This window comes from Delphinapterus leucas, chromosome 2, assembly GCF_059928025.1.
Source record: "Delphinapterus leucas isolate spDelLeu-1000000601 "Yukka" chromosome 2, BTC_Dleu_Yukka2, whole genome shotgun sequence".
In the NCBI taxonomy this organism is placed as follows: Eukaryota; Metazoa; Chordata; class Mammalia; order Artiodactyla; family Monodontidae; genus Delphinapterus; species Delphinapterus leucas.
Window position 1 is genome coordinate 169,923,153 of NC_143130.1, and position 24,493 is coordinate 169,947,645.

At 48.9% G+C, this 24,493-nt stretch overlaps 1 protein-coding gene across 1 annotated transcript in view; it reads right to left on the reverse strand.

Moving 5' to 3' along the window:
- Positions 1-7,206: 7,206 nt before the first annotated feature.
- The window catches only part of LGMN (legumain), a 36,377-nt gene continuing 19,090 nt past the window's right edge, over positions 7,207-24,493 (reverse strand). Inside the window, exons 3-14 of the mRNA XM_022576244.2 lie at positions 21,725-21,822; positions 20,509-20,590; positions 19,015-19,100; positions 17,768-17,843; positions 17,096-17,158; positions 15,935-16,001; positions 14,979-15,097; positions 14,803-14,892; positions 12,812-13,012; positions 10,783-10,953; positions 8,046-8,113; positions 7,207-7,768 (exon numbers count right to left, since the gene is read on the reverse strand). Coding sequence (XP_022431952.1) covers positions 7,726-7,768; positions 8,046-8,113; positions 10,783-10,953; positions 12,812-13,012; positions 14,803-14,892; positions 14,979-15,097; positions 15,935-16,001; positions 17,096-17,158; positions 17,768-17,843; positions 19,015-19,100; positions 20,509-20,590; positions 21,725-21,822 — 1,164 coding nt within the window. The 3' untranslated portion in view covers positions 7,207-7,725. The remainder of the gene's footprint in view (positions 7,769-8,045; positions 8,114-10,782; positions 10,954-12,811; positions 13,013-14,802; positions 14,893-14,978; positions 15,098-15,934; positions 16,002-17,095; positions 17,159-17,767; positions 17,844-19,014; positions 19,101-20,508; positions 20,591-21,724; positions 21,823-24,493) is intronic.

Sequence of the window (24,493 nt, forward strand, 5' to 3'; positions counted from 1 at the left end):
TGTGAGATGCAGGGATTGCTCCAGGATGCAGCCGGCCAGCCCTGGAGGACTTTCCAGGCCGGGGCTCGGTATAACAGACATGACAAAACACAAACAGCTTCTGATCTGAGGCTACCCTCAGATCAGAAGCTGAGGGTAGCCGGCTCTGATCCCAGGTTGCCCTTTCCTTCCCCAGCCCCCTACCCACCACCCAGTGCAGACACTGTTGCCTTCCTGAGCTTCCAATGCTCCCTGCAGCCCTGAGCTGAGCTGGCCATACAGCCTCGTGCCCCCAGCTGTACAGCAAAGTGCCCACCACCTCCCACTAGGCCTGAGGCTGGTGGGGAACGTCAGAGGCGGGTCCATTTACCCAAGCACCCTCTTGGCCAAGTGGGGCCCAAACTTGGGGTGGGGTTGGAGTTCAGAGGGTGGATTGGACACCAGCCCAGCCCTGGGAGTCTTCTGTCCAGCCAGTGAGCTGGACCGGGGACCACTGTAAGAACACGTGTGTGTGTGTGTGTGCATGCATGCATGTATGTGCACAAGCATATGTGCCGGGCCCACCGTCCTGGGGCCTCTCCCATCAGGAGAGGCCGGAGAGCAGGAGGGGTGGGGGTATCTGGACCCCTGTCTTCTGGATGCCTTCTCCCCCCGGGGAGGTGCAGGGGCCTGATTCAGGGCGCAGAAACACCCTCGCATGTACTGAGCCCTCATGGGGGTGCCTGGCACTGGTTAGTGGCTGCTCTGTGTGATTTTATTTAATCCACACACCAGCCCCTTGTGGGAGGTATTTATGGATGAGGACGCAGAGGCTCAAAGGAAGGGGGAGAATGAGTTAGTCTACTTGGGCGGCCTTAGCAAAATACCACTGATGGGGCAGCTTTGACAACAGACATTTATTTTCTCACAGTTCCGGAGGCTGGAAGTCGCAGATCAGGGCTGGTTTCTCCTTGGCTTGCAGACGGCTGCCTTCCCACTCTGTCCTCACACAGCCTTTTCTCTGGGCCCGAGCAGCCCTAATCTCCTCTTCTGAGAACACAGGTCCTATTGGATTAGGGCGCAGCCATATGACCTCATGCTACCTTAATTAACCCTTTAAGGCCCCGTCTCCAAACACAGTCACATTCTGAGATGCTAGAGGTTAGGGCTTCAACACATGAACTTGGAGGGCTCACAACTGGGCCCATAACAAGGGATGACTTGCCCAAGGTCACACAGCTGGTTAGAGGCCAAAGTGAGGTTTGAACTCAGGGCTAACCTACCCCCAAACTCAGGGCTCTCTTTTCTACCCGGTGCAGCATCCCAAGTGACCTGTTGGTAGAAAACCAAAGTCAGATGAGTCTCCCCCGCCAGGCCCGCTCTGGGTGAACTTGCCTGAGGCCATGGTGAGCATCGCAGGGCTGACCTGATCCAGAGGCCCAAGATGCAAGTGAAGCGGCCTGGTTTCTCCACAGGCCCTGAACAGGGGGTCATTGTGTCCAAGGGTGACGGGGCCACAGGCTGGGACGTAGGACAGGGGCTCGGCTGTGTGTCCTCCCAGCGTTTGTCCCCTCTACCCTTGGCCGGCTGGCTCCCTCCTTCCCTCCACTTTTACTGGCCCCCTCCAGTCCCTGAGGCTGAGACTGGAGCCAGCGGTGCTGGGAGAAGCTACGAAGGCTTCTGCAGAGACCAGGGCATGCCCAGGCCCTGCTGCTCTTCCGTCCCCAGGGCCTACCAGCGACAGCTGGGTGCAAAGCCCTGCCCATCGTGAGAAGTGCAAACTGCCCCTGCAGACACCTGGCCCACGATGGCCTCACAACACCTTAATGTGTTGAATCCGGGTCTCCCTAGTATGAGCAAGTTTCTGCTGGGGGACAAGGGACGGGTCTGCAAGGGAGGTGGGCAGAGAAGAGCAGAGGCCCTGAGTGGGAGGAGGGACAGAGGGAGGAGGGGAGGGTCCTCTGGGTGCAGTGGAGACGCCTCCCTCCGCCAGCCACAGACCAGCCTGTCATCCCCACTTGGCGGCTGAGGCTGATTCTGGAAGGCACATGCGGTCGCAGATGCGGTCGCTGTGTGTGCACTCAGCCGGCCGGAATCCAGGAACTGGCCACCTCCTGCTCTGCAGGGCCATCTGGGGCAGGGACGCGGGGGAGCAGCTGGGGCAGGAAGGTCACGCGGGGCAGGGCTTCGGGAGAACAGCGCTGATTCACAGGGGCTGCGGCTCTTCCTCTTCCCTAGCTGTCAGCTGTTTGCTGGAAGACAGCCGTTTCCCAGGAATGCCCTCCAGGAAACCTCTTCGCTGCTGACGCAGCCCTCGACCAAAAGGGAACTCTGAAATCTGGCTTCAAAGTCGGAGAAACTGCTCAGCTGGAAGGTGGGAAGAACCTCCACTCGTAGTCAGGAGACCTGGGCTCCAGGCCAGCTGCGAGCCCTCGGCAAGATGCTCAACATCTTTGTGCCTCAGTGTCCCCATCCTTAAGAATGCTTATGCCCTGATCTCCCAGGCTTGTCGCAGGGATCAGACAAGCTCCCGGGTTGGGGCAAGCGAAGCCTTAGATCTTTCAGAAAAGGGAAGCAAATTCAGAGCTAGCACATGAGGGCAGGGAAGTTGTTCACGGCCAAGGCTACACGGCTGAGGGGACAAGTGGGGTTGAAATCCAGTCTGGGCTCCACTTGTCACCTTGGCACAGGACTGTGTCCACCCAGAGAAAGGGACACCTTTTCCATATGATGGCATTAAATGGTCTATGGGGAGTCCAGGTGAACTCAAGCCTGGGGGCTACCGAGCCACGCACACATTTTCTGTTCAATGTGAGCAGTGTGGTGACAACGGTCAGCATGGGATGTGATGGGGTCCTGAGGCAGGGGAGGGCATGTAACCCGCGGGGAGGGAGCAGAGGGCTTCCCTGAAGACAGGGCTGCCTGAGCTCAGTCTTGAAGGATAAAGGGTTGGCCAAAAGCAGAAGGGAATTGAAGAACCCCTGAAGATGGCTGGAATTCTCCATGGATCTCTTGCATGTCTGGTGAAGACTCACTGACAGCTTTTATTCCAGACTATCTTCTTTCTTTCTTTTTTTTTTTAATTTTTAAAATTTATTTATTTATTTATTTTTGGCTGCATTGGGTCTCTGTTGCTGCGCGAGGACTTTTTCTCTAGTTGCGGTGAGCGGGGGCTATTCTTCGTTGTGGTGCGCGGACTTTTCATCGCAGTGGCTTCTCTTGTTGTGGAGCAAGGGCTCTAGGCGCACGGGCTCTGTAGTTGTGGAACACAGGCTCAGTAGTTGTGGCACACGGGCTTAGTTGCTCTGCGGCATATGGGGTCTTCCCGGACCAGGGCTCGAACCCGTGTCCCCTGCATTGGCAGGCGGATTCTTAACCACTGCGCCACCAGGGAAGCCCAAGACCATCTTCTTAAGAGTATTTGACTAGCCTTGGAGGATAAAGAGAATTTCTCCCTCCTGGGAAGAGGGCAGATTTTTTTTTTTCCTGACCAAGATGATAAAATAATGTCTCTCACTTTGGAAGAGAGTGTCTCCCCGCAGGGTAAAAGTGGGACAGGTCTGCTCACAGCCCTTCTTCCTCAGCCTGATCCAGACCCACTGTGTGCATAGCTTCTACCAGGCCCCACCTCCGCATCCCCCTCAGGGCACTCGGCAGCAAGAGGGGTCGAAGCAAATATGAAGCACGTGCGCCTGGTTGCCAGGGGTAATGAAGTCCCTTGTCATGGTCCCAGGAGTCTCCTGCCAGCACCTGTGAAACTGTGGCAGGTGACCTTGTTAACATGCAAGTGGGGTAAAATCTCTGGCTCTTGACAGTTTCTGACAAGGAAGGTGAGAGAAAGTGAAAAATCACAGAAAAATGAAATACGAGTGTGCTGTATGCAGGGTCACCAGTCATTTCCAGATCGCTTGTACATAAAGCCTGAAGCAAAGAGTAGAGGAAGGTGTGGATGAGGGGCAGCTGGCCAGGCCCTTGAAGAGCCCTGTCTGGAAGCACAGGGAGTCTGGAAATTCTCCACCCACGTAGAGCAGAACTGGAGGGGGCCAGCCTAGAGGCAGGAGCAGTGAGTACTCCTAGCAGTCCGACTGTTGCCTTGAAAGACTATGTCTCATGAAAAGAAACGAGCTTTTCCTGGAGAAATAGCTGATCTCAGCTTCGGGACAGGAAATGTAGAATGAAACATCTTGATACACCAGATACGAAGGAAGCTATGGAGGTTTCCTAGGGTCATGTCAAAAGGGCTTGGGAGCCCACCTTTAAGATTCCATCAGCCTAAAATGAACAATTTGAGCTTCAGTACAGAAGCACAATGGATTGAAACCCATTAGACACATGTAAGTCGTCCGGATCCTGCTGCTGATCCGTAAGAGAGCTGGGCGTCAGAAAAACATGCTGAAGAGCAGCTTGAATATGCAATCAGCAAAGTCCAGACTGAGAAACTCTACCGATGCACGGCCTGGACTCTTCAATGGAAATTGGAAGGAAGAAGAAGGATGAGGAAACCTGCAGAATGAAGGCTAAGACGAGTGTCTAGGGATACACACTTGTGATAAAACCACAAAGAACACAGGGAGAGTGGTTACTCTTTGTGGGGGCTGTTCTGTGACTGGGATGGAGCACAAGCACGGGCTTCCAGGGTGGCTGGTGTGATCGTTGATTCTATGTGTCCGTTTGACTAGGCCACGGTGCTTATTTAGTCAAATATTATTCTGAATGTTGTGGACTTTTTGGATGATGTTAACATATTAAATGAGTAGACTCTGAGCAAAGCAGATGACCCTCCACAATGTGGGTGGGCCCCATCCAATCAGCTGAAGGCCTTAGGAGAGCAAAGACTGAGCTTCCCTGAGAACAAAGGGATTCTGCTAGCAGGTGGCCTTTGGCCTGGACTGCAACTCCTCCCATGGGTCTCCAGCTTGCAATTTTGGACTTACCAGGTCTCCACAATCATGTGAGCTGATTCCTTCAGATAAATGTCTCTCTATATATGTATACACATCCAACTGGTTCTATTTCTCAGGAGAATCTTGACTAATACATCTGGTAAAGTTCTATTTCTTGATTTGGATGGTAGTCACAAGGATGTTCATCTTACAATTCACTAAGCATTACACTTGTTTTGTATGGTTTTCTATATCTGTTTTTATTTTATAATAAAAAGGCAAAAAACTATTATTGGTATATAGGTATGTAAATATGTAGAAAGGGCATTCTAATGATGAATACAAACTGACGTTTGGGATTTCTGGGGAAGAAAAGGGTTGGCCACGTTTTACTCCAAAAGTTTCCGTACTATGTACCTCTTATGACAGAACATGTCTGTACATTTTGGATATAACTAGGGAAAAAATGCTGGTCCTAGTTGTGATACACATAGAAAGGTCACCCTTATCAGAAATCTAATAGAAAATGGCTTAATACGAGGGATGGAGAGCCATGTCTGCTGGGGGCCTATGAACCACATGAGGAGAAAGAAAAGGCAGTGTGACTTACTTATGAAACTGTCATTTATTTGAGAAATGAACAAGCTGCTTTTAACCTTTAGAACCATGAACATTCAAGTTACTGCACTTGTTAAATAGTTAAGTATATTTTTCTTCTACAGGGAGGACAAATAATAAGAGAGAAGCACGGTCACAAAGTAGTTAACGGTTCTAGAAAATAGAAGAACAGAACTTTTACCACCTGAACATTGAGGCCTTTTAAGAGACTCCTTTTAAATATTCTACTTGTCAGTATTTGCATTTCGTTGAACATCAGCCGGCCCCCAGGGCTGCCCATTCTTGAGCTATAGTGATACATGTTCATACACCTTATGCTTCTTGTACTTGTTACTTAAATCCCTAAAGCTCCCCCAAATCTGTAGGACAATGAGTTCTTTATCCTGGTCACGTGATTGGATGTATTAGGACAACCTCATGGAGAAAGGATAAACTGATTAAAAATGGGCCCATTAGGGCTTTCCTGGTGGCCCAGTGGTTGAGAGTCCGCCTGCCGATGCAGGGGACACAGATTCGTGCCCCGGTCTGGGAGGATCCCACATGCCGCGGAGCGGCTGGGCCCGTGAGCCATGGCCGCTGAGCCTGTGCGTCTGGAACCTGTGCTCCGCAACGGGAGAGGCCACGACAGTGAGAGGCCCGCGTACCGCTAAAAAAATAAAATAAATGGGCCCATTAGAAACAGAAGTATGACCCTTGAATCTGTCACAGATATAAATAACCCTCTTTGCCAGTATCTCAACTTCCAGTCCATACCTCCAAACTTTAAAGGCGTCAACCACTGCTAAATAAGACAGGTTTCACTACATAAAGACAGGTGGTCACAAGTGTCGCGGTTTTTAGTGTTCCTTTTTTCTTTGCTATTTTAACAGTCACCTAGGTATATGGCTTATTTTTAAAAAGAACGTTACTGAAACATAATTAGCAAACCACATAATTCCATTTGATGTATACAAGTCACTGGGTTTTATTTAGTACATTCAGAGCTTTACAACCATCATCGTGATGGGTCTCCGAACATTTTCATCAGCCCCAAAAGAATCCTCATGCCCATTAGCAGTCACTATTTCCCCATTTCCCTCTCTCGCTGGTTCCCGGCATCACTCATCCACTTTCTGTTTCTATAGATTTGCTTATTCTGGACATTAGATACAAGTCGGATCGTATAATACGGGGTCTCGTGTGACTGGCTTCTTTCCCTTGGCTACACGCTGGAGCTGTAGCAGTGCTTCATCCTTTACGTGGCCGCATAATATTCCACTACATGGAGTCAGTGCTACTTTTGAATGTCTTTCACAAACCCACGGTGAGTACCACCCCGTGTGGGACACTGGGCCAAGGGAAACAAAGACAAGGCAGGCAGCCGGTGCCCTCGGAGGAGCTTAGATAACCTCCCAGCCCCCAGGCGTGGTGTAAGGGCACGCCTACAAGTGCTGGAAAATCCCCAAGGAAAACGCAAATGCCGGCGGACAGAGGAGAGGGGACTTTTGTGTGTGGGAGAGAAGGAAGCTGAGGAAGACAGGGCACTTTCAGCTACACCTTGAGGATGGGTCAGATGGAGGGAAAGGCACCCCAGGGCACAAGGCACAGGAGGCTGAAGAGTCCAGGCCGTTGGGGGAGCAGGGAGAACAAAGTGGCAGGTGGCGGTGTGGGAGAGGGGAGGCTGGAAGACACAGATGGGGAGCGGACCCCACCAGGAGGGGCCAGGAGCACAGACTACAAAGTCGGGGACCTGAAATTAATACTCAGATTCAGTTATAAATCTTTATTTTTCAGACTTGTCCATCATTGACAAATAAAATACAAAAGCAATCAAAAATTATACTGTTTTCTAAAAATAGTTTTCCATTTGGGGTTTATGTCCCTCTTCCATAAAATCACTGTAAAGACTTAAGAGGTTCTGACTTCAAATTCCTCGAAGACCGTTTCACTGGCTGCAGAAGCCCCAGTGAACGTGTCGCTCTGTAAAAGGCATGGGCAAAAAAAACCCTCTTAAAAAGCAAATGCACCTCTCTCAGTGCAGAGATTTAGCCTCCCAAATCTGTGGGTTTTTCAGAGGATCACACAGGACCTGTAGGAGCTGGGGAAGTAGGTAAAGGTGAGCAAGCCATCCTGGGGGAGGCCTGGAGTGCGGCCCGCGTGGCCTGATCACATCCCCGGGAGGGCCTGCAGCCGTGGGGGGAGCCTCCCTCTGGCCCCAGCTCTTCTGTCTCTGATCAGCACACATTCTAAGGGACGTGTTCACATTCAGAAAAGCGTCGACAGCATTTCAGTAGTAACCAAGGCATACCTTGCTCATGGACAATTTTATTCTGTAAGAAACGGGAAGAAGAAGTTGTTGAACCCGAAGTTGGTCAACTCTGAAGAAATGAAGACGAACAGAACCCACCACGGAACATGTATGACAGACCCACCCAACCCAGCAACCCTGGGGATGCATCTGTTTTGAATTCGTCCACAGTGAGAGGTAGAAGCCGGCAGAAGCCGGCAGAAGCAAAGTGCCCAGGTGCAGAAGAGGACAGCAGTGCTCCATGTGCCCTTCTGCTTTCAGAAGGACACCGACCCTTTAAATGCCAGGTGCAGGGTTACCTGTCAATCGGATAAGGGTTTTCACAAAGGTTGACCAACACGTACAAATGTCTCAAAGCATACTCGTACTGGAGGAAAACAAACCAAAAAGCACGATCAAACATCATCATTTTATAACACGATCAGCTCCTAACATGGGAATATGTAAAGCATCTAGACCAGTGTTTCCTGAGAATTCCCTGGCAGTCCAGTGGTTAGGACTCCACACTTTCACTGCTGAGGGCCCAGATTCGATCCCTGGTTGGGGAGCTAAGATCCCACAAGCCGCCTGGTGCAGTCATAAAAAAAGAAAAAAAAATTACACCAATGGTTCTTAACCTTTACTGAGTCAGGGATCCCCTCCCACCTTTAGATTATCTGGTGAGACTTATGGACCATCTCGTAAGAAAAATGCAAGAGTCATGTACCAAAATGTTCATTGCAGCTCTATTTACAATAGCCAGGAGATGGAAACAACCTAAGTGTCCATCATTGGATGAATGGATAAAGAAGATGTGGCACATACATACAATGGAATATTACTCAGCCATAAAAAGAAACGAAATTGAGCTATTTGTAATGAGGTGGATGGACCTAGAGTCTGTCATACAGAGTGAAGTAAGTCAGAAAGAGGAAGACGAATACCGTATGCTAACACATATATATGGAATTTAAGAAAAAAAATGTCATGAAGAACCTAGGGGAAAGACAGGAATAAAGACACAGACCTACTAGAGAGTGGACTTGAGGATGTAGGGAGGGGGAAGGGTAAGCTGTGACAAAGTGAGAGAGTGGCATGGACATATATACACTACCAAACGTAAGATAACTAGCTAGTGGGAAGCAGCCGCATAGCACAGGGAGATCAGCTCGGTGCTTTGTGACCACCTGGAGGGGTGGGATAGGGAGGGTGGGAGGGAGGGAGACGCAAGAGGGAAGAGATATGGGAACATATGTATAACTGATTCACTTTGTTATAAAGCAGAAACTAACACACCATTGTAAACCAATTATACTCCAATAAAGATGTAAAAAAAAAAAAAATGCACATGTGCAGGGGACTGGCAGCACCCTCAAGCCCAGGTAAGGACTCCTGGACGGGAACCCCCTGGCCCTGCTCCCCTCTGTTAGCCCGGACCTCCCCCTGGCAGCCTGGCTTTTAGTCTGGGACACAGTGGTGAGGGAGACAGATGGTAAGTGATTGCCAAACAGATGGCAACTAAGATGGAAATAACTGGGGGTGTTTACCTTGAAAAACACTTCAAGGGAACCTGAGAACTCACAAGAGGAAGAAAGGAGAGATTCACTTTCTGTGATTCCAGCAGGCAAAAAATGTAACACCAGAGGATTAAGTATTTGTTAAATAAATGGGAATTTTAAAAAGTCATTAAACAAAGAGAATGCTTTGTTAAATAAATGAAAAATTAAGAGCCTCTTAATAATGGAGAGCTATCTCCCAAGTGCCCAGCACTCCATCCTCAGAAGTACCTGAGGATGACCATGGTCTGCACGTCACAGCCCAGAGAGGACTTTCTGCAACAATGAAAATGTTCTATAATGTTCTCAATTCAGTAGCCACTCACCACATGTGGCTCCTGAACACGGGAAATGTAGCTACTGCAGCTAAGGAACTGACTTTTACGTTTGGTTTCATTTTAATCCATTTATTTCTTTAAATTAATTTTTTTCTATTGGAGTAGAGTTGCTTTATAACGTTGTGCTAGTTTCTGCCGTACAGCAAAGTGAGTCAGTTACACATACACATATATCCACTCTTTTTCAGATGCTTTTCCCATATAGGTCATTACAGAGTATTGAGTAGCGTTCCCTGTGCTCTACAGTAGGTTCTTTTAGTTACCTATTCTATATATTGTAGTGTGTATATGTCAATCCCTAATCGATTTAAATTCAAGTTTAAGGAGCCACGTGAGGCTAGTGACTACTGTTATCGAAGTGCATGGGTCTAAAGCAGGACTTGGCCAACTTTTCTGTCAAGGGCGAGACAATAAATATTTGAGGCTTTGTAGGCTGCGTGAACTACTCAACTCTGCTGCTATGTGACTGAGGGTGGCTGTGTTTTGATAAAACTTTATTTATAAAAACAGACTGTGGGGGGAAAAACCCAACAGGCTGTGGGCAGGAATGGGCCTGCGGGCCACAGTTTGCTAACCCCTTCCCTATAAGGAGCCAAGCATCATGTAAGTACTGGCCAGGAAGGAGGCTTTTTAGGTACCTTCCAACCCTGACATTCGACAATCTGCAGAAACTAGGTCCTTTCTTCTCCTCCATGGGCCAGGGCCTGCTTCAACAACAAATTTGGGGAAGAGGTCGGAACAGACCCAGAAGGGAGAAACCTGCATGGCTGGTGTGAGGGGCAGGGCGGAGGGGTGGGGTTTGGCAGGGACAGTACAGTGTGAAGGGAAGGAAGTCCCCTTCAAAGGCCAATGGAAATGGCAGTTGAATGGTCTATGACTGGTAAGCTCTCCCAGCCACTGGGACAGTTCAGAGTGTCTGGGGCCAAGATTTAGGGTCAGTGATTTTGGATGACTTTTCTCCTCTCGCATCCCCACCAAAGGCCCCTGAATGAGCCTGTTGCTTCTTCTACAAGATGGAACCTTCTACAAGGCAATGCACCTGATGTGATTCCCGGTGGACAGTACTAACTCAGGTTTGGGGTTTAAGATGCAGAGGAAGGCCAAGCTAGTTGGCCCACGGAAGGCAGGATGCAGAGGCTGGCAGCCCCAGGGTCCGGACTTACCGTGGGGTTGTGCCAGTTGAAGCAGTGCGTGCGGAAGCGCGACACGGCTGCCTGGTAGCAGTCGTGCGCCGTGAGCGGGGCTCTCTGGGACAGGAGCCCGTCTACCTCGGCATCGGACCCTGAGATCAAGGCGACAATCTTCCGCACTGACTTCTCAATGACATTTCTGGCCTGTGAAGAAACACATCTTTTCCAAATGTATCTTACTTAACGTAGTCTCTCCTGGAACCCTGGACCAGTTAGATGCTTCTTTCATAGAGCCTCCACCCCAGCATGTTGAAAGAGATGCCAACAGATGCTTTCTGCGGCCAAAGGCGCACACGTGAGGCTTCTGTTACAGCTAGAGCCCTTCAGAAATACCTTGCCTTTTAGGGATCTTCGGGCATGATGGAAGCATTTAAATCTGAATGCCTGAAGAGCGGGTATGGCCCAGGCTAAGGAAGTGGGGGGTGCGGGAGGGCATGTAGAAATTGTGCCCCAAAGCAGACTGTTGTCCCATAAGCGGTGCTATGTGTTCACAGGCACCTTTGTCCATTCTGGAAACCATCAGATGCTTAGACAGAAGGATGCAAAGGGTGGACATCATTTTCTTCCCAGATAATGAAAACCAGCATCATTAAGAAGAAAGCTGCTTCCATGTCAACCAAAACTTTCAATCGAGTCCCCTGACCCTCCCGCTCCCCAGCCAGGGTTTGTTCCATTCATGCCCGAATGCTCCCTGCCCACTGTGCGCCAGACCAGCGGGTCTCAACATGTGGTCCAGGACCACGGGGGTCCCCCAGGCTTCTTGGGGGCTCCATAATGTCCTCCCTTTCCCAACTATGTATCTGTGTAAGGTTACATTTCCTTTATATATTTCAACCAGAACAAAAGAGCCCAACAGTGAATACAGACGCAGGTACGATGACCCAGCTGTCTTCCATAACGCCAGGCAGAAAACAGATCTGCAAAAGTGTAGTGATGCCACTCTTCTCACCCAAATTGTTTTTATTTTAGAAAATAATTCTTTTTCATAAAAAATATATTAACACAAAATGGGTTTATTACTATTTCTAAGTGAGTTACTATTTTAAAAATCTCAGTGTTCATTTCTAACGCAGTAAATATTGATATAACCCACACCAACAAAAGCTCTTTGGGATCAATAATTTTAAGAGCGTAAAGAGGTCCGAGAGCAAAGAAATATGAGAACTGTTGTATTACACTGTGGTACCAACAACCACCACAAAACCCCCCATCCTGGTTAATGTACCACGTGTAGGATTGCCAGCTGTCAGGATTATGAGATATATGACTTTAAGACAGATCACACAGATTTTTTTTTTCTTTCCTAGAAAATTCAGGCTGTGTCCCAGCACATCAATCCCTGTGCTGCGCTGATGAGGGGATAGAGTCTACACAGCTGGCTTTGTTGAACGGACAGTCTTCGCCCAGCATCTCGTGAGTACACGCGGGGTGGTTCTAGCCACACAGCTAGAATTTGAAAAGAAATTCGGTCAGTTGCAGACAAACTGATGAGCTGCTGAAAACAAACCCAGTCATCGTAAAAGATTGCTCAAGCATTTTAGGAAGAATTTGGGGCCGTGACTGTGATTTCCTAAGGCAGCAGAAATTTTTTGTGGACTGGATTTTTGTTTTTAAATATGCTTAGCTACTAACTCACCAAGCAGCAAAATAAAAATGTCTTGTAAGCAACTAGGTGTAAAAGAGGAAACACCCATATGCCCATATGCCGTGGCTTCTTGGCAGGAGACAGGCTCCCTCTCTTTGCTTCCTGCTTCCAAAGAGGTCAAGGCCAGTTTACTGACGAAGAATGAAGCTGGCCACTGCCCTGCTCACTCATGTCCATTTTACAGCGAGTACAAAGCCTGGTCTCCTTTCCCATGTACCCGCAGTGTGGCAGGAGGAGGGTGACCCCAGAGCTCTGTCACTTGGCTCCCACCAACACGGATTTATGGTCAGGAGGCAGAGACAGGACTCGCACACGCTGCCCGGCAAGGCTGGGAGCCGCAGCTTCGCCACCACTTACCTCCAGCTGCCTGTCGATCTTCTTGACAAGACGCCTGGCCTCGTGCAGATCATTGGTGCTCATCAGTTTCCTTTTCATGATGGTGAGGGGCACCTCGGGGCTTGGAGTGAGGTCAAGGTGTCTGACTGGGGGCAGGGAGATGGGAGAACTAGCTTTGTGTTTCAGACCCTGAAACTGCATCAACTTCATGGCAGAGATGGACTGGGGAGGGAGGGGGAGAGGGAGCGGGCGAGGGGGTAGGGGGAGGGAGGGGGAGGGAGAGAGAGAGAGAGAGAGAGAGAGAGAGAGTCAGTTTGAGTGGGAGGGGCAGATGTGCCAAACGTCCCTTGGGTCCTGGAGTCCACAGCTCCCCGCACGTGGTTTCAGGACCACTGAAGGGTCACAATCGCAGCCTGAAAGCACCGCTTGGTCTTCAGCAGTGGGCGAGGCAACGCATTCGACCACCTGAAATCCACGGATGAGGAACTTCGAAGCTGCCTGGCATCCTCTGCAGAACCGCTACCCAGTTACGCCACGCTCGCACCAGAGTCGTTTCAGCCAGGGGTGACCCTGGGTTGTGCTCACCCCTCCACGCTCACCCGCCTGCCCCTAGTGACCAGCAGAAGGAAGGTGCAGAGCATCTGTCCAGGTCAGAGCTGAGGTCTGGGTCCACTGAGATGGGCAGAGCTAAAGCCACCGAGGGGCGGGGCCGACCTGGCATCAGGGCCTAACAAACGGGCCCGACTGCCTGGCTGTGTTTGCCTGCAGGGGTCACTGCAGACTGGATCCCGATTCAGAGGGAAAGAAATGCTACAAGCAGTCATGTTCCTAAACCAAGCGACGCTAATCTAAAAACAGTTCTAAAACAAAAAATAAAATATACGCACACGTATATAGAAACATAATGCTTAGAAAAGATCCTTCATACCTCCTCAACCAAGAGCGGACGTGGCTAATGCTGAGGAAATTGTAAAGAGAACAGAAAGCTCAGGGCAGAAGAGTTGTTGCTGGTACCCTCCCTCCCTCCAATCCCCCGACAAAGCTGGGGCAGCGCCACCTTTGACCCTGCCCCCTCTGAATTACCTTTCCCTGGCCTTCTTGCTGCTCTACCTCCCCACTACCCCCCCTCAAAAGCCTGGCCAAGCCCACGGCATCCTGAGTGCACTTCTCGTGGCCTGTGACTGCCCTGCTGGCTCCCGGGCCCTCCAATCGACACTCTGCCCGAGAAGTGCTGAAGGGAATAGCTGGACTGACTGCTCACAAGGTCTTCTAGAAGGCCAATGCTCACATCAAAGGAACAGAACTCAGCTGGTGAGCTCTCAGCTGGTGGCAGGCCACCTGGGGGATGATGTCTGGTCATACAGACTACTGGAAGCCCTGCACACATCCCGAGGGCTAGCCCCAGGGGTGGCACCCAAGGCCCAAGCCTTCAGCAGCCACCTGCTATGACCTCTGTCTGGACAGCCCTGATGGACTGACCTATTTTACCACCTAGGTCCCTTCTGAACATAGCTGGGGGGGTGGGGGGTAGGGGCGGTAAAAGTCTCGAATTTATAGCCAAAGGGTCAAGATAACATCCTGCAACTGCAGGAAGGCTGGACCCCGGAGGATTCAGGGTGTGGGGTTCTACAGGGCAAAGCCACAAAACTCACAGGGGAAGCTTTCGATTCAGTAACCTCTCACTGTGTGCTTCGTGCACATGATGGACCCCCTTGTTTTTGCTCCTTATCACCTTGTGCGCTAGGGCTTTGACCAAGGAGGAAACACAGAGGTTTCAGAGAGGTCAGGTAGGTTGCCCAAAGTCTCACAGCTTTGTGAGTTTGAACCTAAGTCTGATTCCAAAGCACAGGCGGGGTCTCCAGGATGGAGCAGCCATGAGAGGCAGAGCCAGCCCTGCCTCAGCCGTTCCTCACCCGGATGGATCCTGTTTCTCTTCACCGGGAGAGAAACGTCCCCAGTGAGTCAGCCTGAGACTTGAGGCATCATCAGAAGTGCGAGGCTCCCCTCCTCACCTTGTTTCCATACTGCATGACGTGGCTGGTGTTGGTGTGGGACTTCACCAGCTGGTACTGCTTGTGGAGGGTCTCTCTGGTCAGATCCTCCTGCGAAAATGAAAACAGTCGAGTCCTTTGATGATCGCAGCTGACAGCTAAGCCTCAGCTAAGCAGCCAGCCCCCAGATGGCTCACCACGTCCGAGTCTTCCATCCAGTTGACACTATACCAGTCCCCCAGGAACGTGGACCTCGCCTCATCATAGTAGCACGCATAGGACGACTCCCTGGGGTTGGCAGCAGTAGTTGCATAAACTACGAGGAATTAAAGACACATTTCAGTCGTGTTTTATTCTCGGCTGTCTGTGGATTCCACTTGAGGCTTGAGTTCCTCCTCCTTTCCTAGTGCAATCAAAGCAGGTCACCTATGATCAGCTCAGGGAGGGCAGGGAGACCTCCTTGTATCCAGCCCTGTTCACTGAGTTTCAGTAACTCATCTAAAACTAAATGTGGAAAAAGAGAAGCCAGCTGATAGACACTGTTAGACAGTGCTAACAGATTTGAGTAGCTCTGGAATCTGGAAGGATATGGACCTCATTTCATTTCCACAGAAAGTGAACATTTATTAAAGAAACACTTAGATGGACTGAACATATAAAATACCTACCATTTACTACCTAGCTACCATGGGCTCAGAAATATGCTGGACAGATGTCATCGCTTAAAATGTAACTCTCCTAACAGACACTATCTTTATCCCCATTTTACAGATGAGTAAATCTGAGGGTCCAAGAGGGTAAGTCACCTGCCCAAGATCAGAGAGCCAGCAAGCAACACATCTCAAAGGACAGAGGTCGGTCCAAAGACTGTGATCTTGGTCTTAAGTAGCCCTACTAGAACCCGGCAGAGCACTACAGAGTTCACATCCAGAGCTTCCATCCCTTCATCCCCTGACCACTAATCCTCCAGGAGAAGAAGGAGCTCAGAGCTGCCCACAGGTATCCCCCTGCTTCCAAGCACTAGGCTGGCCTAGGCCTGGCTTATGTAAGACACTTGGTTCTTCCCATGGGCAGATTCAGAGAATGTCCAATTGCACCGTGTAGCAAGGTGCTCACCCAGCCCAGCTCAGAGGCCAGTGTTCCCACCACCTACCATCGATGTTGGGGGGCAGGTGGCTCATCATGGACCCAGACTCGCAGGCTTCAATGTAGAACACCATCTGGGAGGTGAACGAGACAGGTGAACTCACCCCGCCCAGGCACAGGCCTCTCGCAAATGCTACTTTGACTTTGCGCACTCTCTGGACATGTTTCTTTGATTGTTTTTTTTTTTTTTGGAAGGGTGAAATAGATTTTTTTTTTTTGACATCTTTATTGGGGTGACGTGTTTCTTAAGAGTCTTTCACTTTTGCTTTTGGGAGACATCTCTGCTGTAAGAAGCAGAGGCTACAGAAGCTGTTGTCATACAAACCAGAAGGACCCAAATTTATGCATGGCTAATAGAATAAAATGACCTATTAGCTGAAATAATGTAGAAAAATGTGGAGCCATAGGTGATGCTAAAGAAAACTGATCTGCCATCCAACGCAGGGAGCAGTGTCCAAGAGCAAAACACGTTACTAACACATACATGCCTGAGCTACACAGGTTACACACAGGGTGCAAAAGGGGCCAGAGAGGGCTTCCCTGGTGGCGCAGTGGTTGAGAGTCCACCTGCCGATGCAGGGGACACGGGTTCGTGCCCCGGTCCGGGAAGATCCCACATGGCGCGGAGCGGCTGGACCCGTGAGCCATGGCCGCTGAGCCTGCACGTCCGGAGCCTGTGCTCCGCAACGGGAGAGGCCACAGCAGTGAGAGGCCCGCGTACCGCAAAAAAAAAAAAAGGGGGGGGGCCAGAGAGGGCCAAAGGGAAAATAAGAAGGTGGTATTTTCCTCCCCAGCTGCCCCAGATTGGTGACAGCCCTAGAAACAGCAGTCCTCAAAGTGTGGTCCCTAGTCCAGGAGCATCAGTATCACCTGAAAACTCAGAAAGGCAAACCCGCAGGCCTCTCCCCAGAACAACTGAGCCAAATTCTGGGGCTGGGGCCCACACTGTACTTTAACAAGATCGCCAGTGATTCTGATCTAACAGCTGAAGCTGTAGAATCACAAAAAGTTAATCCTGGGAGACCAGAGGTCAAGACTGATTGAAAGGACACCCTTTCCAAAAAACACAGCCAATCCAGAGTTAGGAGGCCTGTCGAAGAACCATGGGCTTGCTTCCACTGCATCCCTCACATTCTTCCCCCAAGGCCACCCCAAGCACTGACATTACCTTTTGGTACTTCTTGTGTTTGTGCATGTAATGGATGGTCTCATTCAGGTCCTTGACGTGAAGCTGAAAGGTAAGAATATGGACATTCAGACCAAACACATCAAGAGAAACCATTTGCTGGATAACCCACTAATCAAGTCTTAATGATGCTTTATAAATTCTTATTTAGAAATCCTGAGAGATTTCTAAATAATCGTGGTGAACAGCATTATCCCAGAACATCATCGAGGGCTTTAATCACATAATAAAAAGGGGAAGCAGATGTGCTTCCTCATCACTTTGTCCGGAGCATTCAGGGACTGTGTTCTATGACCGCACCCAAGTTCAGGGACAGCGAGTCATGCTGTGATGTCAGGAGACACGCAGGGAAAACCTGCCGGAAGAGGTGCCTCTGGATAGATTGCAAGCTGCGAAATGTGACCTCACCCTCAGCGGCCACATACAAACCTACGCTGTAGGATGTTAGAGACACACATCACAGGCGGCCTGCCAACACTGAGGTTTTGTTTCCCATTCTCCCAGCTTGATTTTTTTTTTGGCCGTACCACATGGCTTGGGGGTCCTCCGACCAGGAATTGAACCCGGGCCCTCGGCAGTGACAGTGTGGAGTCCTAACCACTGGACCGCCAGAGTTCCCCCCAGCTTGTCTTTAAAACATTAAGAAAAACTCACATCGTCATTAGGAAACACCAGTATTCCAGTGGCTCCGTGATCAGTGAAGTAAACGAACACGTGGTCCCGGGGGCCACTGCCAAGAGACACGCACACGAGCATGAGAGTCCAAGTGGACCATTTGGACTGAAATGCCACCCCAATCAAAAAACTCAGGAGAGGTCTGAGGTTACAGTCTCCCAGCCAGGTGGGAGGAGGAGCCCAGGAGCCCGCCGTCCAGCCTGTTCCCTCTGCTCCCGCTGGGTGCTGTTCTGAACCACGAGGCGCGTCCCAGAGCCTGGAGGGTCTCAATCACGGCCGGGAGGGTGCTCGGCAGACAGCCCAGGGTGATCTGGACAGCAAGGCCTCTGGCAACAGGGCCTCATCCCGGGCGGCCACGCTGTGCCAACAGATCTCTCCGAAATGAGTAAGGGAGCCAGGACACACCGCCAAGCACGGTCCTGCAGCTCCGACTGCCCCTCCGGGCCCCTCGGCCTGCACACGGCCTGGGACGCCCACCTGCGCCCCCTCACCAGGCTTCCACTCAGAGGGCCCTGCTTCAAGGTTGCAGAGATGCAGTAACTCACTCGGAGGCAATCTGGTTCATCCCGCGCAGATGTCCGTCTCTGCTCTAACTCACACAAGCTACTTGTGCCCAGGCCTCCCCTCGGGCATAAGGGAAACAGCACCATTTGCCGAGTACCTGAGACTGTCTGAAGTCATGCTCCTAAGGCCCCTGACATCACGTCAAAATGCTGAATAAAGAGATGCTAAACAAGACATCTCTAACCCACAGCCAACAGGGCAAGCAATGGGATGAGTTTTCTCCCATACGGAGGTTTGCTCTGAACTTACAAATGTCCTCCTCCCACTGGGCTGACCCGCCATCAGAGCACAGGGTCGGCAGGAGGCGGGGCGGGGGCCCTACAACCTGATTGACCACAGAGCCTCACGCCTGTCTTGGCGTGTTCCCCTGGTAGTGGAACCGACCAGCACCAGGATCCAGACAACAAACACAGCAGGTTTAAGTGATGGGGAACATTTCACTAAGACTAACCTGGGACCCTGGATCACAGGGTTAATTCGTTACAGAAATGGGCTGCCAAAAGAAGCCACCAGGTCTGTGCAGCCTGTCAGGGCAAAGGTCCCCACGCTGCCATCTCTCACAGGTAAATAGTCCGGGAACAAAGGGCAAGGCCTGTTTGAATTCTCAGTTCTGGAGTACCACGTCATTCAGAAAAGTGTGACAGCCATAAAACAGACATTACCTCTTCAAGACCTTTCCAGATCCTTTGCCCTTCACTGCCTCTGCATCACCTCTCAACACAGCAAGGAAGTTTTGCGGGGTGACATCCTACAAAGAATGGGGAGTTGAAATCAGATGCAGCTGTCACTCCAAATGAGTGCGTTTGCTGAGTCTGTCGCAGAGGGCCCAGGCCACCGTCCACATACCTCCAAGGCTTAAGGTTTAAGGGCAAACACTTTGCAACCAAGAAAGATCCAGTGTTTCCTAGGCATGTGCATGACCTCGTCTCAAGTATCATCTTGTCTTTGGCTGATGCCAACTCAGCAAGCCTGCCATTCCTTCTTGATCGTTATAAAGTTCATGTGGAGAAACCCAAAGATGTCGGTAGGCAGGGGCAAAGAGCAGAGAAGAGCACACTGCCTCAGAGAGACAGCAAAGCAGGCGACAGAAACATCAGCACTGACCTTTGCAACCAGCTTGCCTCCTAAAAGGCCAGTTCCCAAGGACACTCAACGTCCTTAAAGGGGATTTTGTAAAACGGATATGCAATCGTTAAAAAAATGTAATACAGAAAAGCACAAGGAAAAAAAAACCATCAAAAATCCCACCACCTAAATTCCAAATGTTTCCCTATATAACTATATAGAAACAATTTTATAAAAATGGAATCATCTATACGACACGTATGATGTGTCTGATTTAAATGTTCTTGAATTTAAAAGAGAAAAATGAAACTGAAAGAACTGCTAAACTTCAGACTTTCTCTGTCACAAGGAATATTAGTTTTGATCCCTCTGACATTACGAAAAAGAGACTCTGAAATCCATGAGGCTGAAGTCATAATGGTGTTTTTAAAAACGTGTCAATGTATACAGCCTCAATCGACCGGGAAGCATGTAATGTTCTGGAAGTTATATACTATAATAATTAATGAAAAACTATCTTACAAAATTTAGAGATATATAGATATAGATATAGATATATAGATAGATATAGAGAGATATATAGATATAGATAGATAGACAGATGTAGAGAGATATATAGATATAGATATAGATAGATAGATATAGAGAGATATATATAGAGAGATATAGATATATAGATAGATAGATAGATATAGAGAGATATATATAGAGAGATATATACATATCGTACTAGGGCTGATGCTGAGAAAACTGATTTTCAGAAAAGGGCACGGATAATCTATAATCAGATCACTGGCAATACCCTAAGAAAATCAGGTATTATGGAAGGAAATCTATTATGAGGCTTAAAGTACAACAAGATTAGAAACTAAGGATCAGTAGACTACAACTAACGTCCTTTTTTTTCCCTCTGCTTTCTTTCAAAATTCTCAGAAATTACACCTCACGCACAAATCTTAATACAAACACGAAACATTAACCAGAAATCAGTCTAATGAGGTTCTGATCCCAGAAGTACAAGAAAGAGGGAAAAATCATCACTGAAATGAAACAGCAGACCCCGCTGGCTCCGACCCCGTGATGCGCCTCACCTCGCCCGTGTAGTCCTTTAGAACCCCCTCGTACACGTCTGAGCCGTTGGGCCTGTTGATCACAATTCCTGGGGTGGGATTGCTGAAAATCAAAGGACACGAGTGAAGCACACAATTTGACGTATCTCTGAAATCTATGTCTTGGTGAATACGCCCCTGTTACGCTTTAAAATACTAAACGACCGTGGTTGTCACAGACATTCCTCATTGCCTCTGAGGTCACCAACGTGTTAGTGATTTTAGCAGCTCGGGGGTCTCAGTGTCCCACAACTCCTGAGTTCCTGGCAGGGGCAGCAAAGGACTGAGCTCTGCAAACCGAGGACAGGGACCCAGGCCCCTGTGTGCCTGGCTTCCTGCTGGACACCAGATTGCATCTTGGGGGCAAGATGTCATCAAGAGACCTCTCAGAGCAAAACTACTTTCAGAAAAAGACAGAACAGAAAACAAGGCTTTAATACAAGAGCTTAGGCGTTAAAGCTCAGGATGGATTATGAGCTGTTAACGTGATCACAGTACAGGGCCATAGTCTGGGAACCAAGGAGCTGGGAGACTGGATAGGGTTAGGGTTAGTACCCATACAAGGAGCTGGGAGACTAGAGTGGGTTAGATGTTCTAATGTATTCTAAGATACAATTGAGCCTTCTGTGTACAGGGCCTCTGAGGCGTCCCTGCTCAGAGCTTAGGAACAAGCACCACAGAACCCAATGATGAGTCAGTTCCCCAAGCTGAGAGGGAACTCATGCTTTAAATCCTTCCAAAGCCCCAGCCCAAGGACCTTCACCACCATTTCCTATGTCCCCGCCATTGCTGGGTCCCACCAAGATATGGTCAAAGCTCTAGATGAAGCACCATGTGGAACTTCATCCGGGAGTCTGTTTATATTCTAATGTTAGGCCGCTGATCTAAGGATTCCTGAGGGTCTGTGTGCATTTTTTTAAATGCCCTGGGGCTTCCCTGGTGGCGCAGTGGTTGGGGGTCCGCCTGCCGATGCAGGGGACACGGGTTCGTGCCCCGGTCCGGGAGGATCCCACATGCTGCGGAGCGGCTGGGCCCGTGAGCCATGGCCGCTGGGCCTGCGCATCCGGAGCCTGCGCTCCGCAACGGGAGAGGCCGCGGCGGTGAGAGGCCCGCGTACCACAAAAAAAATAAATAAATAAAATAAAAATAAAATGCCCTGAAGTTCCTCACCATCAAGCTCAAAGCACACCCTACTCACTCTTCAGAGTTAGCGATGTCATCATACATCATCACGATGATCTGCTCATCAGGAATCCCATTTCGGTGAACAATCTGGTAGGCGTGGCACGCATCGGCCTGGGGGAAGTGGTTTTGTCAAGTGTTAGATTTTTCCCGGAAGGAAGCCAATTTTGATGCTCTAATGAGCAACATGCTCCTTCTCATGGAAGACGTGCTGTGACCCGCTCCCTGCCGGGCAGGTACTTAAATTATTTTAAAACACACTCATTTACCTTTTTCAATTCAATTTTTAAAAATCCACCACCCCCATGAAACTTTCATTCATCAGGCAGTTAGCGTATATGTGGATTACACACACACACACACACATACACACACACACACCACCACCACCACCACCATCACATCTACAGGCAACAAGGGCCTTTGAAAGTCCTGAATAAGTTATTTTCATTTTCCACACCACAGAAAAGTCTCCTGAAAGCACTGATTTAGGTCTGAAGAACAGAATGACTTAGAATGATGAACCAGCAGATTAAAAGCTTAGCGGCTAGTTCTGTATCACACAGGATTCTTCTGGTTCCAGTAACTTTAACTGCCATAGTTGCTGCTCAGAGAACTGAGTGAAAACTCAAAAGCTCAGCTCAGGAATTGAAATGAGGGATGTGCTTTTTACTTTAAAAAGATAACAAGGGTTGGGACTTCCCTGGTGGCACAGTGGAGAAGAATCCGCCTGCCAACGCAGGGGACACAGGTTCGAGCCCTGCTCCGGGAGGATTCCCATATGCTACGGAGCAACTAAGCCCGTGCACCACAACTACGAGCCTGAACTCCAGAGCGAGCCACAACTACTGACGCCCTCATGCCACAACTACTGAAGCCCACGCACCTAGAGCCCATGCTCCACAACAAGAGAAGCCACCACAGTGAGAAGCCCGTGCACCGCAATGAAGAGTAGCCCCTGCTCGCCACAACTAGAGAAAGCCCGTGTGCAGCAACAAAGACCCAACACAGCCAAAAATAAATTAATTAATTAAAAAAAATAAATAACAACAAGGGTGACCATATTAAGGGTAAAAGAAAAACTTTGCTAATGTGATCCTTGTCCATAAAAGGGTGAAGACATTCTTTGCTTCCTTTTTCAGATGACACATACTACACTCCATGACATGGAAATCATTTGAGAACAGAAGGGAAATATGTCACCTAACTTTCTGCTTTTATTTAATTATGTCTTTCCTAGGACAAAGCATAAAAGAAACAGTTTGCCCAGCTACTTGCCTCTCTAAGGAAAAGGGCTTTAGGAACTGGACCTCCACAGATCATATTCTACACAGCTCTTAGCACATCAATTAAAATAAAGCTTGCCCAATGTGGATGGACCTAGGGACTGTCATACAGAGTGAAGTAAGTCAGAAAGAGAAAAACAAATATCATATAATATCACTCATATGCGGAATCTAGAAAAATGGTACAGGTGAATTTATATGCAAAGCAGAAACAGAGACACAGATGTAGAGAACAAACTTATGGATACCAAGGGGGGAAGAGGGGGTCGGATGAATTGGGAGATTGGGATTGACATACATACACTACTATGTATAGAATAGATAACTAATGAGAACCTCCTATATAGCACAGGGAACTCCACTCAATGCTCTGTGGTTACCTAAATGGGAAGGAAACCTGAAAAAGAGGGGGTATATGTATATGTATAACTGATTCACTTTGCTGTACAGCAGAAACACAACATTGTAAAGCAACTATACTCCAATAAAAAGTAATTAAAAAATAAAATAAAGCTCACCCACCACCAAACCCAGCATTTTGCCTGTAGATGCCCCACACAAATGGACTTTATAGCAAAAAATGGGTGCTCAAAATACAGCTGCTAAATGTTGAGCGGGTGAGTTTAAGACCTGGCATTCAAGAGCTGTTAGATGAACAGATGACTGAATAAATATGAAAACGCATACATTTATTGACTTTCTTCTATTTGTCAGGCACTATGCTCAGACTTTCTATGCACGATCTCATTTAATTCTCTTAACAACTCTATGTGATAATTATTCCCATTTCATAGATGAGGGAATCAAAGCTTAGGGAGGGGAGGCGACCTGTCCAAGTCACACAGCTCACGGTGAAAGATCCCAGGCATTCGGACTCCAGAACGTGATATTGCTTCAGACAGGGACAATCAAGAAATCATTAAAACTGTAAAGACCCAGGAAGAGTAGGGGGCTGAAAATCTAAACATAGATGATTTTTAAAAAGCTACTAAATATTACACACACACACACACATTAAAATGTTTAAGTCCCCATTTCTATAAAATAACAAGGACCCTCAAACACCAACTGCCGTAGGATGAATAACAGCCCCCCAAAGATGTCCAAATCCTAATCCCCAGAACCTGTGAATATGTTACACTTCATGGCAGAAGGGAATTAAGATAGCAGATGGATTTAAGATTGCTAATCAGCCGACCCTGAAATAAAGAGGTTATCCTGGATTATTCCAGCAGGCCAAAGTAATCACAGGGGTCCTTATTTGTGGAAGAAGGAAGCAGGCAAGTTGGTGTCAGAGGCATATAATGTAAGAAAGACTGGATTGCCACTGCTGGCTTTGAAGATGGAGGAAGATGCCACAAGCCAAGGAATGTGGGCAGCCTTTAAAAGCTGGAGAAGGTAAGAAAATGGGCCTCTTCAAGAATCACCAGAAAGGAAAGCAGCCCTTTGGACACTTTGATTTAACCTAGTGAGACGCATTTCAGATTCCTCACCTCGAG